This window comes from Ranitomeya imitator, chromosome 10, assembly GCF_032444005.1.
Source record: "Ranitomeya imitator isolate aRanImi1 chromosome 10, aRanImi1.pri, whole genome shotgun sequence".
In the NCBI taxonomy this organism is placed as follows: Eukaryota; Metazoa; Chordata; class Amphibia; order Anura; family Dendrobatidae; genus Ranitomeya; species Ranitomeya imitator.
The window spans coordinates 2,096,694-2,110,393 of NC_091291.1; the positions used below are offsets into that span (position 1 = coordinate 2,096,694).

The window sequence follows — 13,700 nt, forward strand, 5'->3', positions numbered from 1 at the left end:
CCGTTGTCTCCATTGCATCTTTTTCCATTTTTTATGTTTTCCAGTATTTTCTCTCCTGGCGCTCTCCCTGTCTGACACTCTCTGGCGCGCTCTCTCTGTCCCTTGGCATGCTTTCTCTCTCCCCTTGTGCCCTCTCCATATTCCTGGTAAACTCTCGCCGGGTTCTTGCACACATCGATCTCCCTGTCCCCGGCATGAGCTTTTTCTCTTTCTCCCTTGTGCGCTCTAGCTGGCCCTTGTATTGTACTCTATTCCTGTCCCCTGACTCTCTTTCCCCATTCCCTGGCATACGCTTTCATTCTCCCCAGCATGCTCTATCCCTGTCTCCTGGCGTGCTCTCTCCCCAGCATGATCTCTCCTTCTTCCCATGTCTCCTGATGCGCTCTCCCACAGCACGCTCACTCTCCTTAGCACGCTTTCTCCATGTCTCCTGGCCTGTCCTCTCCCTTAGTGCTCTCCCCAAGCACACGTTCTCCCTCTCTACATGTTTCTTGGGGCACTCTCTCCCCAACATACTCTCGCTATATCTCCTGGTGTGTTCTATCCTCGGCACGCTTTCTTTATTCTATGTCTCCTGGCGTGCTCTCTCCCTCTTGCCATGTCTCCTGGTGCGCTATATCCCCACAACACTCTCTTTATGTCTCCTGGGGCTCTCTCCCACTACAATCTCTCTTCATGTCCCATGGCACTAGCTCTCACATGGCACATTCTCTCTCTCTCCTGGCACACTCGCTCCATGTCTCCTGGCTCTCTCTCCCCTGGCACGCTCGCTCCATGTCTCCTGGCTTGCTTTCCCCTGGCACACTCTCCATGTCTCCTAACTCACTCTCCCCCGGCACGCTCGCTCCATGTCGCCCTGTCCCCCGGCACACTCGCTCCATGTGTCCTGGCTCTCCCCTGGCACGCTCGCTCCATGTCTCCTGGCTTGCTCTCTCCTGTCACGCTCGCTCCATGTCGACCTCTCACCCCGGCACACTCTGCATGTCTCCTGGCTCGCTCTCTCCTGGCATGCTTGCTCCTTGTCTCCTGCCTTGCTTTCCCCCAGCATACTCTCTCCATGACTCCTGTCTTGCTCTCTCCTGGCATGCTTGCTCCATGTGACCTGCCTTGCTTTCCTCCGTCACACTCTCAATGTCTCCTGACTCACTCTCACCTGTCATGCTTGCTCCATGTCGCCCTCTCCCCCCGGCACACTCTGTCCATGTCTACTGGCTCGCTCTTCCCCGGGACACTAGCTCCATGTCTCCTGGCTCTCTCTTCCCCGGCACGCTCGCTCTCCTCTTTCATGCTTGCTCCATGTTGCCCTCTCACCCCGGCACACTCTCTCCATGTCTCCTGGCTCTCTCCTGGCACGCTCGCTCCATGTCTCCTGGCTTGCTTTCCCCTGGCACACTCTCTCTCTCCTGTCACGCTCGCTCCATGTCGACCTCTCACCCCGGCACACTCTGCATGTCTCCTGGCTCGCTCTCTCCTGGCATGCTTGCTCCTTGTCTCCTGCCTTGCTTTCCCCCAGCATACTCTCTCCATGACTCCTGTCTTGCTCTCTCCTGGCATGCTCGCTCCATGTGACCTGCCTTGCTTTCCTCCGTCACACTCTCAATGTCTCCTGACTCACTCTCACCTGTCATGCTTGCTCCATGTCGCCCTCTCACCCCGTCACGCTCTCTCCATGTCTCCTGGCTTGCTTTCCCCTGGCACGCTCTCTCCATGTCTCCTGGCTCTCTCTTCCCCCAACACGCTCTCTCCATGTCTCCTGACTCGCTCTCCCCCGGCATGCTCACTCTATGTCGCCTTCTCACCCCAGCACACTCTCTTCATGTCTCCTGACTCACTCTCCCCTGGCACACTCGCTTCATGTCGCCCTCTCCCCCCGTCACAGTCGCTCCATGTCTCCTGGCATTCTCTCCCCCGACACACACGCTCCATGTCTCCCAACTCACTCTTCCCTGGCACACTCTCTCCATGTCTCCAGGCTCTTTTTCCCCCAGCACGCTCGCTCCCTGTCTGCTGGCTCGCTGTCCCCTGTGACGCTCTCTCTATGTCGCCCCTTCACCCCGGCACAGTCTCCCCATGTCTCCTGGCTCACTCTCTTCTGGCACATTCGCTCCATGTCTCCTGGCTCTCTCTTCCCCGGCACGCTCTCTCCATGTCTCATGGCTCGCTGTCCCCTGTCACGCTCGCTCTATGTCGCCCTCTCACCCCGGCACACTCTCTCTCTGTCTCCTGGCACGCTCGCTCCATGTCTCCTGGCTCGCTGTCCCCTGTCACGCTCTCTCTATGTCTCCCTCTCACCCCGGCACACTCTCTCCATGTCTCCTGAATCGCTGTCTCCTGGCACGCTCCATGTCTCCTGGCTCGCTGTCCCCTGTCCCGCTCGCTCTATGTCTCCCTCCCACCCCGGCACACTCTCTCCATGTCTCCTGGCTCGCTGTCCCCTGTCCCGCTCGCTCTATGTCTCCCTCTCACCCCGGCACACTCTCTCGCTGTCTCCTGGCAGGCTCTCTCCATGTCTCATGGCGCTCTTTCTCCATGGCACACACTCTCCCTGTCTCCTGGCTTGCTGTCCCCTGTCCCGCTCGCTCTATGTCGCCCTCCCACCCCGGCACACACTCTCCCTGTCTCCTGGCTCGCTGTCCCCTGTCCCGCTCGCTCTATGTCGCCCTCCCACCCCGGCACACACTCTCCCTGTCTCCTGGCTCGCTGTCCCCTGTCCCGCTCGCTCTATGTCTCCCTCTCACCCCGGCACACTCTCTCGCTGTCTCCTGGCAGGCTCTCTCCATGTCTCATGGCGCTCTTTCTCCATGGCACGCTCTCTCCCTGTCTCCTGGCTCGCTGTCCCCTGTCATGCTCTCTGTCTCCTGGCACGCTCTCTCCCTGTCTCCTGGCTCGCTGTCCCCTGTCCCGCTCGCTCTGTCGCCCTCCCACCCCGGCACACACTCTCCCTGTCTCCTGGCGCGCTGTCCCCTGTCCCGCTCGCTCTATGTCTCCCTCCCACCCCGGCACACTCTCTCCATGTCTCCTGAATCGCTGTCTCCTGGCACGCTCCATGTCTCCTGGCTCGCTATCCCCTGTCCCGCTTGCTCTATGTCTCCCTCTCACCCCGGCACACTCTCTCGCTGTCTCCTGGCAGGCTCTCTCCATGTCTCATGGCGCTCTTTCTCCATGGCACACACTCTCCCTGTCTCCTGGCTCGCTGTCCCCTGTCCCGCTCGCTCTATGTCGCCCTCCCACCCCGGCACACACTCTCCCTGTCTCCTGGCTCGCTGTCCCCTGTCCCGCTCGCTCTATGTCTCCCTCTCACCCCGGCACACTCTCTCGCTGTCTCCTGGCAGGCTCTCTCCATGTCTCATGGCGCTCTTTCTCCATGGCACGCTCTCTCCCTGTCTCCTGGCTCGCTGTCCCCTGTCCCGCTCGCTCTATGTCTCCCTCTCACCCCGGCACACTCTCTCCATGTCTCCTGAATCGCTGTCTCCTGGCATGCTCTCTCCCTGTCTCCTGGCTCGCTGTCCCCTGTCCCGCTCGCTCTATGTCTCCCTCCCACCCCGGCACACTCTCTCCATGTCTCCTGAATCGCTGTCTCCTGGCATGCTCTCTCCCTGTCTCCTGGCTCGCTGTCCCCTGTCCCGCTCGCTCTATGTCGCCCTCCCACCCCGGCACGCTCTCTCTCTGTCTCCTGGCACGCTCTCTCTCTGTCTCCTGGCACGCTCTCTCCCTGTCTCCTGGCGCTCTTTCTCCATGGCACGCTCTCTCCCTGTCTCCTGGCTCGCTGTCCCCTGTCATGCTCTCTCTCTGTCTCCTGGCACGCTCTCTCCCTGTCTCCTGGCGCTCTTTCTCCATGGCACGCTCTCTCCCTGTCTCCTGGCTCGCTGTCCCCTGTCATGCTCTCTCTCTGTCTCCTGGCACGCTCTCTCCCTGTCTCCTGGCGCTCTTTCTCCATGGCACGCTCTCTCCCTGTCTCCTGGCTCGCTGTCCCCTGTCATGCTCTCTCCCTGTCTCCTGGCTCGCTGTCCCCTGTCCCGCTCGCTCTATGTCGCCCTCCCACCCCGGCACGCTCTCTCTCTGTCTCCTGGCGCTCTTTCTCCATGGCACGCTCTCTCCCTGTCTCCTGGCGCTCTTTCTCCATGGCACGCTCTCTCCCTGTCTCCTGGCGCTTGCTCGTCACATTGAGTGTTTGCGAGCTATAATCGATCCTTCTGTGTCTTTTCTCCTCTGAAGGAAGTGGAATTTGTGCATATTAAACAGTTCTGCAATTTTCTATTAGTCACAAAGTGAAATGCAAATTCTATGTCCAAGATCTCTTCTTCTTGCTGTCAATGAATCCGTACATTGTAAATGAGCTTTGTGTCCTGATCAGAAAGCAGAGGATGTGATCACTGACCTCAGCAGACTCATGGTGACCATCGCTGCGGAGGTCTATGATTGGCTGCAGTGGTCTCATGCTGGCAGTGTTAAACTTAGTCACTGCAGTACATCTTTGCGGGACCCCCAGAGTAGCGGCGCCAGAGCAGAGGGGAAGTATAACTTGTTTTATCAAACCTTGTGTCTCCTAGAGGTGATGGAGCTGAGGGTGTGCTGGTCCTCAGACTCGTGAGCCCCCTGGCCCATCTCTGAGACGCCTGCTCTGTGTCATCCCTGTATTCATACCCAGTCTGTACAGAGCAGACGTGCACACGGCTGTGCTCCCCTGGAGTTCCCACCATGTGTGATACGTCCTCTCCTCTCTCTGCAGTCACACCTTCACCTCGCTCCTGCTCCACCGAGGAGTTCACCTGTAATAATGGCGAGTGCATCCCGCTAGAATTCCAGTGCGATCAGCGCCACGACTGCCGCGACATGTCAGACGAGAAGGATTGTGGTGAGTGAATGGGTCCACAAGCTGAGGTCCCAGGTCTTATCCGGTGCCCGGACAGATCCATAGAGCAGAGGTCCCAGGTCTTATCCGGTGCCCGGACAGATCCATAGAACAGAGGTCCCAGGTCTTATCCGGTGCCCGGACAGATCCATAGAGCAGAGGTCCCAGGTCTTATCCGGTGCCCGGACAGATCCATAGAGCAGAGGTCCCAGGTCTTATCCGGTGCCCGGACAGATCCATAGAACAGAGGTCCCAGGTCTTATCCGGTGCCCGGACAGATCCATAGAGCAGAGGTCCCAGGTCTTATCCGGTGCCCGGACAGATCCATAGAACAGAGGTCCCAGGTCTTATCCGGTGCCCGGACAGATCCATAGAGCAGAGGTCCCAGGTCTTATCCGGTGCCCGGACAGATCCATAGAACAGAGGTCCCAGGTCTTATCCGGTGCCCGGACAGATCCATAGAGCAGAGGTCCCAGGTCTTATCCGGTGCCCGGACAGATCCATAGAACAGAGGTTCCAGGTCTTATCTGGTGCCCGGACAGATCCATAGAACAGAGGTTCCAGGTCTTATCTGGTGCCCGGACAGATCCATAGAGCAGAGGTTCCAGGTCTTATCCGGTGCCCGGACAGATCCATAGAACAGAGGTTCCAGGTCTTATCCGGTGCCCGGACAGATCCATAGAACAGAGGTTCCAGGTCTTATCCGGTGCCCGGACAGATCCATAGAACAGAGGTTCCAGGTCTTATCCGGTGCCCGGACAGATCCATAGAGCAGAGGTCCCAGGTCTTATCCGGTGCCCGGACAGATCCATAGAACAGAGGTTCCAGGTCTTATCCGGTGCCCGGACAGATCCATAGAGCAGAGGTTCCAGGTCTTATCTGGTGCCCGGACAGATCCATAGAGCAGAGGTCCCAGGTCTTATCCGGTGCCCGGACAGATCCATAGAACAGAGGTTCCAGGTCTTATCCGGTGCCCGGACAGATCCATAGAGCAGAGGTTCCAGGTCTTATCCGGTGCCCGGACAGATCCATAGAGCAGAGGTCCCAGGTCTTATCCGGTGCCCGGACAGATCCATAGAACAGAGGTTCCAGGTCTTATCCGGTGCCCGGACAGATCCATAGAACAGAGGTTCCAGGTCTTATCCGGTGCCCGGACAGATCCATAGAGCAGAGGTCCCAGGTCTTATCCGGTGCCCGGACAGATCCATAGAGCAGAGGTCCCAGGTCTTATCCGGTGCCCGGACAGATCCATAGAACAGAGGTCCCAGGTCTTATCTGGTGCCCGGACAGATCCATAGAGCAGAGGTTCCAGGTCTTATCCGGTGCCCGGACAGATCCATAGAACAGAGGTTCCAGGTCTTATCCGGTGCCCGGACAGATCCATAGAGCAGAGGTCCCAGGTCTTATCCGGTGCCCGGACAGATCCATAGAACAGAGGTTCCAGGTCTTATCCGGTGCCCGGACAGATCCATAGAACAGAGGTTCCAGGTCTTTTCCGGTGCCCGGACAGATCCATAGAACAGAGGTTCCAGGTCTTATCCGGTGCCCGGACAGATCCATAGAGCAGAGGTCCCAGGTCTTATCCGGTGCCCGGACAGATCCATAGAACAGAGGTTCCAGGTCTTATCTGGTGCCCGGACAGATCCATAGAACAGAGGTTCCAGGTCTTATCCGGTGCCCGGACAGATCCATAGAGCAGAGGTTCCAGGTCTTATCTGGTGCCCGGACAGATCCATAGAACAGAGGTTCCAGGTCTTATCCGGTGCCCGGACAGATCCATAGAGCAGAGGTTCCAGGTCTTATCTGGTGCCCGGACAGATCCATAGAACAGAGGTTCCAGGTCTTATCTGGTGCCCGGACAGATCCATAGAACAGAGGTTCCAGGTCTTATCTGGTGCCCGGACAGATCCATAGAACAGAGGTTCCAGGTCTTATCTGGTGCCCGGACAGATCCATAGAACAGAGGTTCCAGGTCTTATCTGGTGCCCGGACAGATCCATAGAACAGAGGTTCCAGGTCTTATCCGGTTCCCGGACAGATCCATAGAACAGAGGTTCCAGGTCTTATCCGGTGCCCGGACAGATCCATAGAACAGAGGTTCCAGGTCTTATCTGGTGCCCGGACAGATCCATAGAACAGAGGTCCCAGGTCTTATCCGGTGCCCGGACAGATCCATAGAGCAGAGGTCCCAGGTCTTATCTGGTGCCCGGACAGATCCATAGAACAGAGGTTCCAGGTCTTATCCGGTGCCCGGACAGATCCATAGAACAGAGGTCCCAGGTCTTATCCGGTGCCCGGACAGATCCATAGAGCAGAGGTCCCAGGTCTTATCTGGTGCCCGGACAGATCCATAGAACAGAGGTTCCAGGTCTTATCCGGTGCCCGGACAGATCCATAGAGCAGAGGTCCCAGGTCTTATCTGGTGCCCGGACAGATCCATAGAACAGAGGTTCCAGGTCTTATCCGGTGCCCGGACAGATCCATAGAACAGAGGTTCCAGGTCTTATCTGGTGCCCGGACAGATCCATAGAACAGAGGTTCCAGGTCTTATCCGGTTCCCGGACAGATCCATAGAACAGAGGTTCCAGGTCTTATCTGGTGCCCGGACAGATCCATAGAACAGAGGTCCCAGGTCTTATCCGGTGCCCGGACAGATCCATAGAGCAGAGGTCCCAGGTCTTATCTGGTGCCCGGACAGATCCATAGAACAGAGGTTCCAGGTCTTATCCGGTGCCCGGACAGATCCATAGAGCAGAGGTCCCAGGTCTTATCTGGTGCCCGGACAGATCCATAGAACAGAGGTTCCAGGTCTTATCCGGTGCCCGGACAGATCCATAGAGCAGAGGTTCCAGGTCTTATCCGGTGCCCGGACAGATCCATAGAGCAGAGGTCCCAGGTCTTATCTGGTGCCCGGACAGATCCATAGAACAGAGGTTCCAGGTCTTATCTGGTGCCCGGACAGATCCATAGAGCAGAGGTCCCAGGTCTTATCCGGTGCCCGGACAGATCCATAGAACAGAGGTTCCAGGTCTTATCCGGTGCCCGGACAGATCCATAGAACAGAGGTTCCAGGTCTTATCTGGTGCCCGGACAGATCCATAGAACAGAGGTTCCAGGTCTTATCTGGTGCCCGGACAGATCCATAGAGCAGAGGTTCCAGGTCTTATCTGGTGCCCGGACAGATCCATAGAACAGAGGTTCCAGGTCTTATCCGGTGCCCGGACAGATCCATAGAGCAGAGGTTCCAGGTCTTATCCGGTGCCCGGACAGATCCATAGAGCAGAGGTCCCAGGTCTTATCTGGTGCCCGGACAGATCCATAGAACAGAGGTTCCAGGTCTTATCCGGTGCCCGGACAGATCCATAGAACAGAGGTTCCAGGTCTTATCTGGTGCCCGGACAGATCCATAGAACAGAGGTCCCAGGTCTTATCTGGTGCCCGGACAGATCCATAGAACAGAGGTTCCAGGTCTTATCTGGTGCCCGGACAGATCCATAGAGCAGAGGTCCCAGGTCTTATCCGGTGCCCGGACAGATCCATAGAACAGAGGTTCCAGGTCTTATCCGGTGCCCGGACAGATCCATAGAGCAGAGGTCCCAGGTCTTATCTGGTGCCCGGACAGATCCATAGAACAGAGGTTCCAGGTCTTATCCGGTGCCCGGACAGATCCATAGAGCAGAGGTCCCAGGTCTTATCTGGTGCCCGGACAGATCCATAGAACAGAGGTTCCAGGTCTTATCCGGTGCCCGGACAGATCCATAGAGCAGAGGTTCCAGGTCTTATCCGGTGCCCGGACAGATCCATAGAGCAGAGGTCCCAGGTCTTATCTGGTGCCCGGACAGATCCATAGAACAGAGGTTCCAGGTCTTATCTGGTGCCCGGACAGATCCATAGAGCAGAGGTCCCAGGTCTTATCCGGTGCCCGGACAGATCCATAGAACAGAGGTTCCAGGTCTTATCCGGTGCCCGGACAGATCCATAGAACAGAGGTTCCAGGTCTTATCTGGTGCCCGGACAGATCCATAGAACAGAGGTTCCAGGTCTTATCTGGTGCCCGGACAGATCCATAGAGCAGAGGTTCCAGGTCTTATCTGGTGCCCGGACAGATCCATAGAACAGAGGTTCCAGGTCTTATCCGGTGCCCGGACAGATCCATAGAACAGAGGTTCCAGGTCTTATCCGGTGCCCGGACAGATCCATAGAACAGAGGTTCCAGGTCTTATCTGGTGCCCGGACAGATCCATAGAACAGAGGTTCCAGGTCTTATCTGGTGCCCGGACAGATCCATAGAGCAGAGGTTCCAGGTCTTATCTGGTGCCCGGACAGATCCATAGAACAGAGGTTCCAGGTCTTATCTGGTGCCCGGACAGATCCATAGAACAGAGGTTCCAGGTCTTATCTGGTGCCCGGACAGATCCATAGAACAGAGGTTCCAGGTCTTATCCGGTGCCCGGACAGATCCATAGAGCAGAGGTCCCAGGTCTTATCCGGTGCCCGGACAGATCCATAGAACAGAGGTTCCAGGTCTTATCTGGTGCCCGGACAGATCCATAGAACAGAGGTTCCAGGTCTTATCTGGTGCCCGGACAGATCCATAGAGCAGAGGTCCCAGGTCTTATCTGGTGCCCGGACAGATCCATAGAACAGAGGTTCCAGGTCTTATCCGGTTCCCGGACAGATCCATAGAGCAGAGGTTCCAGGTCTTATCTGGTGCCCGGACAGATCCATAGAGCAGAGGTTCCAGGTCTTATCCGGTGCCCGGACAGATCCATAGAACAGAGGTTCCAGGTCTTATCCGGTGCCCGGACAGATCCATAGAGCAGAGGTTCCAGGTCTTATCCGGTGCCCGGACAGATCCATAGAGCAGAGGTTCCAGGTCTTATCTGGTGCCCGGACAGATCCATAGAGCAGAGGTCCCAGGTCTTATCCGGTGCCTGGACAGATCCATAGAACAGAGGTTCCAGGTCTTATCTGGTGCCCGGACAGATCCATAGAGCAGAGGTTCCAGGTCTTATCCGGTGCCCGGACAGATCCATAGAACAGAGGTTCCAGGTCTTATCCGGTGCCCGGACAGATCCATAGAACAGAGGTTCCAGGTCTTATCCGGTGCCCGGACAGATCCATAGAACAGAGGTTCCAGGTCTTATCTGGTGCCCGGACAGATCCATAGAACAGAGGTTCCAGGTCTTATCCGGTGCCCGGACAGATCCATAGAACAGAGGTCCCAGGTCTTATCCGGTGCCCGGACAGATCCATAGAACAGAGGTTCCAGGTCTTATCCGGTGCCCGGACAGATCCATAGAACAGAGGTCCCAGGTCTTATCTGGTGCCCGGACAGATCCATAGAACAGAGGTTCCAGGTCTTATCCGGTGCCCGGACAGATCCATAGAACAGAGGTTCCAGGTCTTATCTGGTGCCCGGACAGATCCATAAATCTGAGGACCAGGATCTTATCCTATGTTGGGACAGATTATTATTATTATTATTATTATTATTTTTATTATTATTATACATTTTTATAGCGCCATTTATTCCATGGAGCTTTACATGTGAATACGAGGCAAATATAGACAAATACAATAAACATGAGCAGATAACAAGGCACTAACAGGTACATAAGGAGGGAGGACCCTGCCTGCGAGGGCTCACAGTCTGCAGGGGATGAAACACTAGGAGGGGGTAGGGCAGGTTGCGTGGCGGTTCAGTAAGTTCAGGATCACTGCAGGTTGTAGGCTTGTCAGAAGAGATGGGTCTTCAGGTTCTTTTTGAAGGTTTCTATGGTAGGCGAGAGTCTGATATGTTGTGGTAGAGGGTTCCAGAGTATGGGGGAAGCACGGGAGAAATCTTGTATATGATTGTGGGAAGAGGAGATAAGAGGGGAGTAGAGTAGGAGATCTTGTGAGGATCGGAGGTTGTGTGTAGGTAAGTATCGGGAGACGAGGTCACAGATGTATGGAGGAGACAGGTTGTGGATGGCTTTGTACGTCATGGTTAGGGTTTTGTAGTGGAGTCTCTGGGTAATGGGGAGCCAGTGAAGGGATTGACAGAGGGGAGAAGCCGGGGAATAGCGGGGGGACAGGTGGATTAGTCGGGCAGCTGAGTTTAGAATAGATTGGAGGCGTGCGAGAGTGTTAGAGGCCACAGAGCAGGAGGTTACAGTAGTCGAGGCGGGAGATGATGAGGGCATGCACTAGCGTTTTTGCGGTGTCGCGGTCAAGGAAAGCACGGATCCGGGAAATATTTTTGAGTTTGAGACGGCAGGAGGAGGCAAGGGCTTGGATATGTGGCTTGAAAGATAGGGCAGAGTCGAGGATCACCCCGAGGCAACGGGTGTGTGGGACTGGGGATAGTGAGCAGCCATTGACATTGATGGATAGGTCTGGTGGAAGGGTAGAGTGAGATGGGGGAAAGATGATGAATTCTGTTTTGTCCATGTTCAGTTGTAGAAAGCGAGCAGAAAATAAGGCTGAAATAGCAGACAGACAGTGCGGGATTTTGGTAAGTAAGGAGGTGAGGTCAGGTCCGGAGAGGTAGATCTGCGTGTCATCAGCATAGAGATGGTACTGCATACCGTGGGATTCTATGAGCTGTCCCAGGCCGAAGGTGTAGATGGAGAAGAGCAGGGGCCCAGGGACTGAACCTTGCGGGTCTCCGACAGATAGGGGGCGAGGTGAGGAGGTGGTGTGTGAGTGGGAGACGCTGAATGTCCGGTCTGTCAGATATGACGAGATCCAGGATAGGGCCAAGTCTGTGATGCCAAGAGATGAGAGGGTCTGTAGTAATAGGGAATGGTCCACAGTGTCAAAGGCAGAGGACAGGTCGAGGAGAAGGAGGACAGAGTAGTGTCACTTGCTCTTGGCGGTTAATAGGTCATTGGTGACTTTAGGGCAGTTTCAGTGGAATGATGTGACCGGAAGCCAGATTGTAAGCGGTCAAAGAGGGAGCAGGAGGAGAGGTGGGAGGACAGTTCAAGATGGACGTGTTGTTCCAGCAATTTGGAGGCATAAGGTAGAAGAGATATCGGGTGATAGCTAGATACAGAGGATGGGTCAAGGGAGGGCTTTTTGAGGATGGGTGTGATCTTGGCATGCTTGAAGGATGAGGGGAAGACACCTGTTGTGAGTGAGAGGTTGAAGAGGTGTGATAAGGTACCTTCACACTGAACGATATCGCTAGCGATCCGTGACGTTGCAGCGTCCTGGATAACGATATCGTCCAGTGTGACAGGCAGCAGCGATCTGGATCCTGCTGTGCCATCGCTGGTCGGAGCAGAAAGTCCAGGACTTTATTTCGTCGCTGGACTCCCCGCAGACATCGCTGAATTGGCGTGTGTGACGCCGATTCAGCGATGTCTTCACTGGTAAACAGGGTAAACATCGGGTTACTAAGCGCAGGGCTGCGCTTAGTAACCCGATGTTTACCCTGGTTACCAGCGTAAACGTAAAAAAAAAAAAAACACTACATACTTACATTTCGGTGTCTGTCCCCCGGCGCTGTGCTTCCCTCTGCACTGTGAGCGCCGGCCGGCCGTAAAGCAGAGCACAGCAGTGACGTCACCGCTGTGCTTTACGGCTTGCCAGCGCTGACAGGGCAGGAAAGCACAGCGCCGGGGGACAGACACCGAAATGTAAGTATGTAGTGTTTTGTTTTTTTTTACGTTTACGCTGGTAACCAGGGTAAACATCGGGTTACTAAGCGCGGCCCTGCGCTTAGTAACCCGATGTTTACCCTGGTTACCGACATCGTTGGTCGCTGGAGAGCGGTCTGTGTGACAGCTCTCCAGCGACCACACAGCGACGCTGCAGCGATCGGCATCGTTGTCTAGATCGCTGCAGCGTCGCTAAATGTGACGGTACCTTAAGGGTTGGGATAAAGACCGTGGAAAGGTTAGGGATGAGGTGGGACGGGAGCGGGTCGAGCGTGCAGGTGGTGAGGTGTGATCTTGACAGGAGGGTGGAGAGCTGATCTTCTGTCATGGTGGAGAAGCTTGTTTTGGAGGAGCAGGGTTGAGCAGCTAAGAGGGGCAGATCCGTAAAACCAAGGTCCCAGGTCTTATCCGGTGCCCGGACAGATCCATAGAACAGAGGTTCCAGATCTTATCTGGTGCCAGGTCAGATCTATAAAGCAGAGGTTCTAGGTCTTTTCCGGTGACTGTAGAGATCTGTAAAGTTGAGGTTCTGGATCTTATGCGGTGCTGCACATGGATGGAGACCTGGAAATATCCCTTTTTGATGGCCTCCTGCACACTAATGGGAGCGCAGATCCATTCTCAACTGCATCATCTTTACTGGAGACCTGTGCAGCCTCTCCGGTGGTCCTCGTCGCCCTTTCAGCTGTACTTTGATCTGACGCCCCCATCTTCTCCCTGGCATATGATAGATGACATTTTTTTTCTCCAGTAACTGCAGAGTCTGGCGTCATTGGCCCATCTGTTACTGCAAGACCTGTAACAACACGGCGTCCGGCCACCACCCCGTATCCACCCATTTATACCAGACCCCCACTGATTGCCACTACGCCAATCAAGCCGTTTACCCCCAAGCCACCAATAGATGGTCCCCGCCAATGCCGGAGAGAAGAGGCGCGGTGTCCGAACGGACAGTGTATTCCTAGGGACTATCTGTGTGACGGAGAACGCGACTGTAAGGATGGCAGCGATGAACTCAACTGCGGTGAGTATGGGAAAATGGCCATAAACCACGCAGCACTACACATGTGAAAGTACAGGACCGCTCCTGATCTGGGGGTGCAGTATAAAAGAGGACACTATGCCCCAACGCTAGACATGTGACTGTACAGGACCGCTCCTGATCTGGGGGTGCACAATGAGGGAGGACACTACACGTG

General features: G+C 55.7%; 1 protein-coding gene across 2 annotated transcripts in view; it reads left to right on the forward strand.

Moving 5' to 3' along the window:
- Positions 1-13,700, forward strand: part of HSPG2 (heparan sulfate proteoglycan 2) — a 265,969-nt gene that overhangs the window by 95,883 nt on the left and 156,386 nt on the right. For both annotated transcript variants that reach the window (XM_069741877.1, XM_069741878.1), the window contains exons 7-8: positions 4,730-4,855; positions 13,253-13,525. In XM_069741877.1, coding sequence (XP_069597978.1) covers positions 4,730-4,855; positions 13,253-13,525 — 399 coding nt within the window. The remainder of the gene's footprint in view (positions 1-4,729; positions 4,856-13,252; positions 13,526-13,700) is intronic.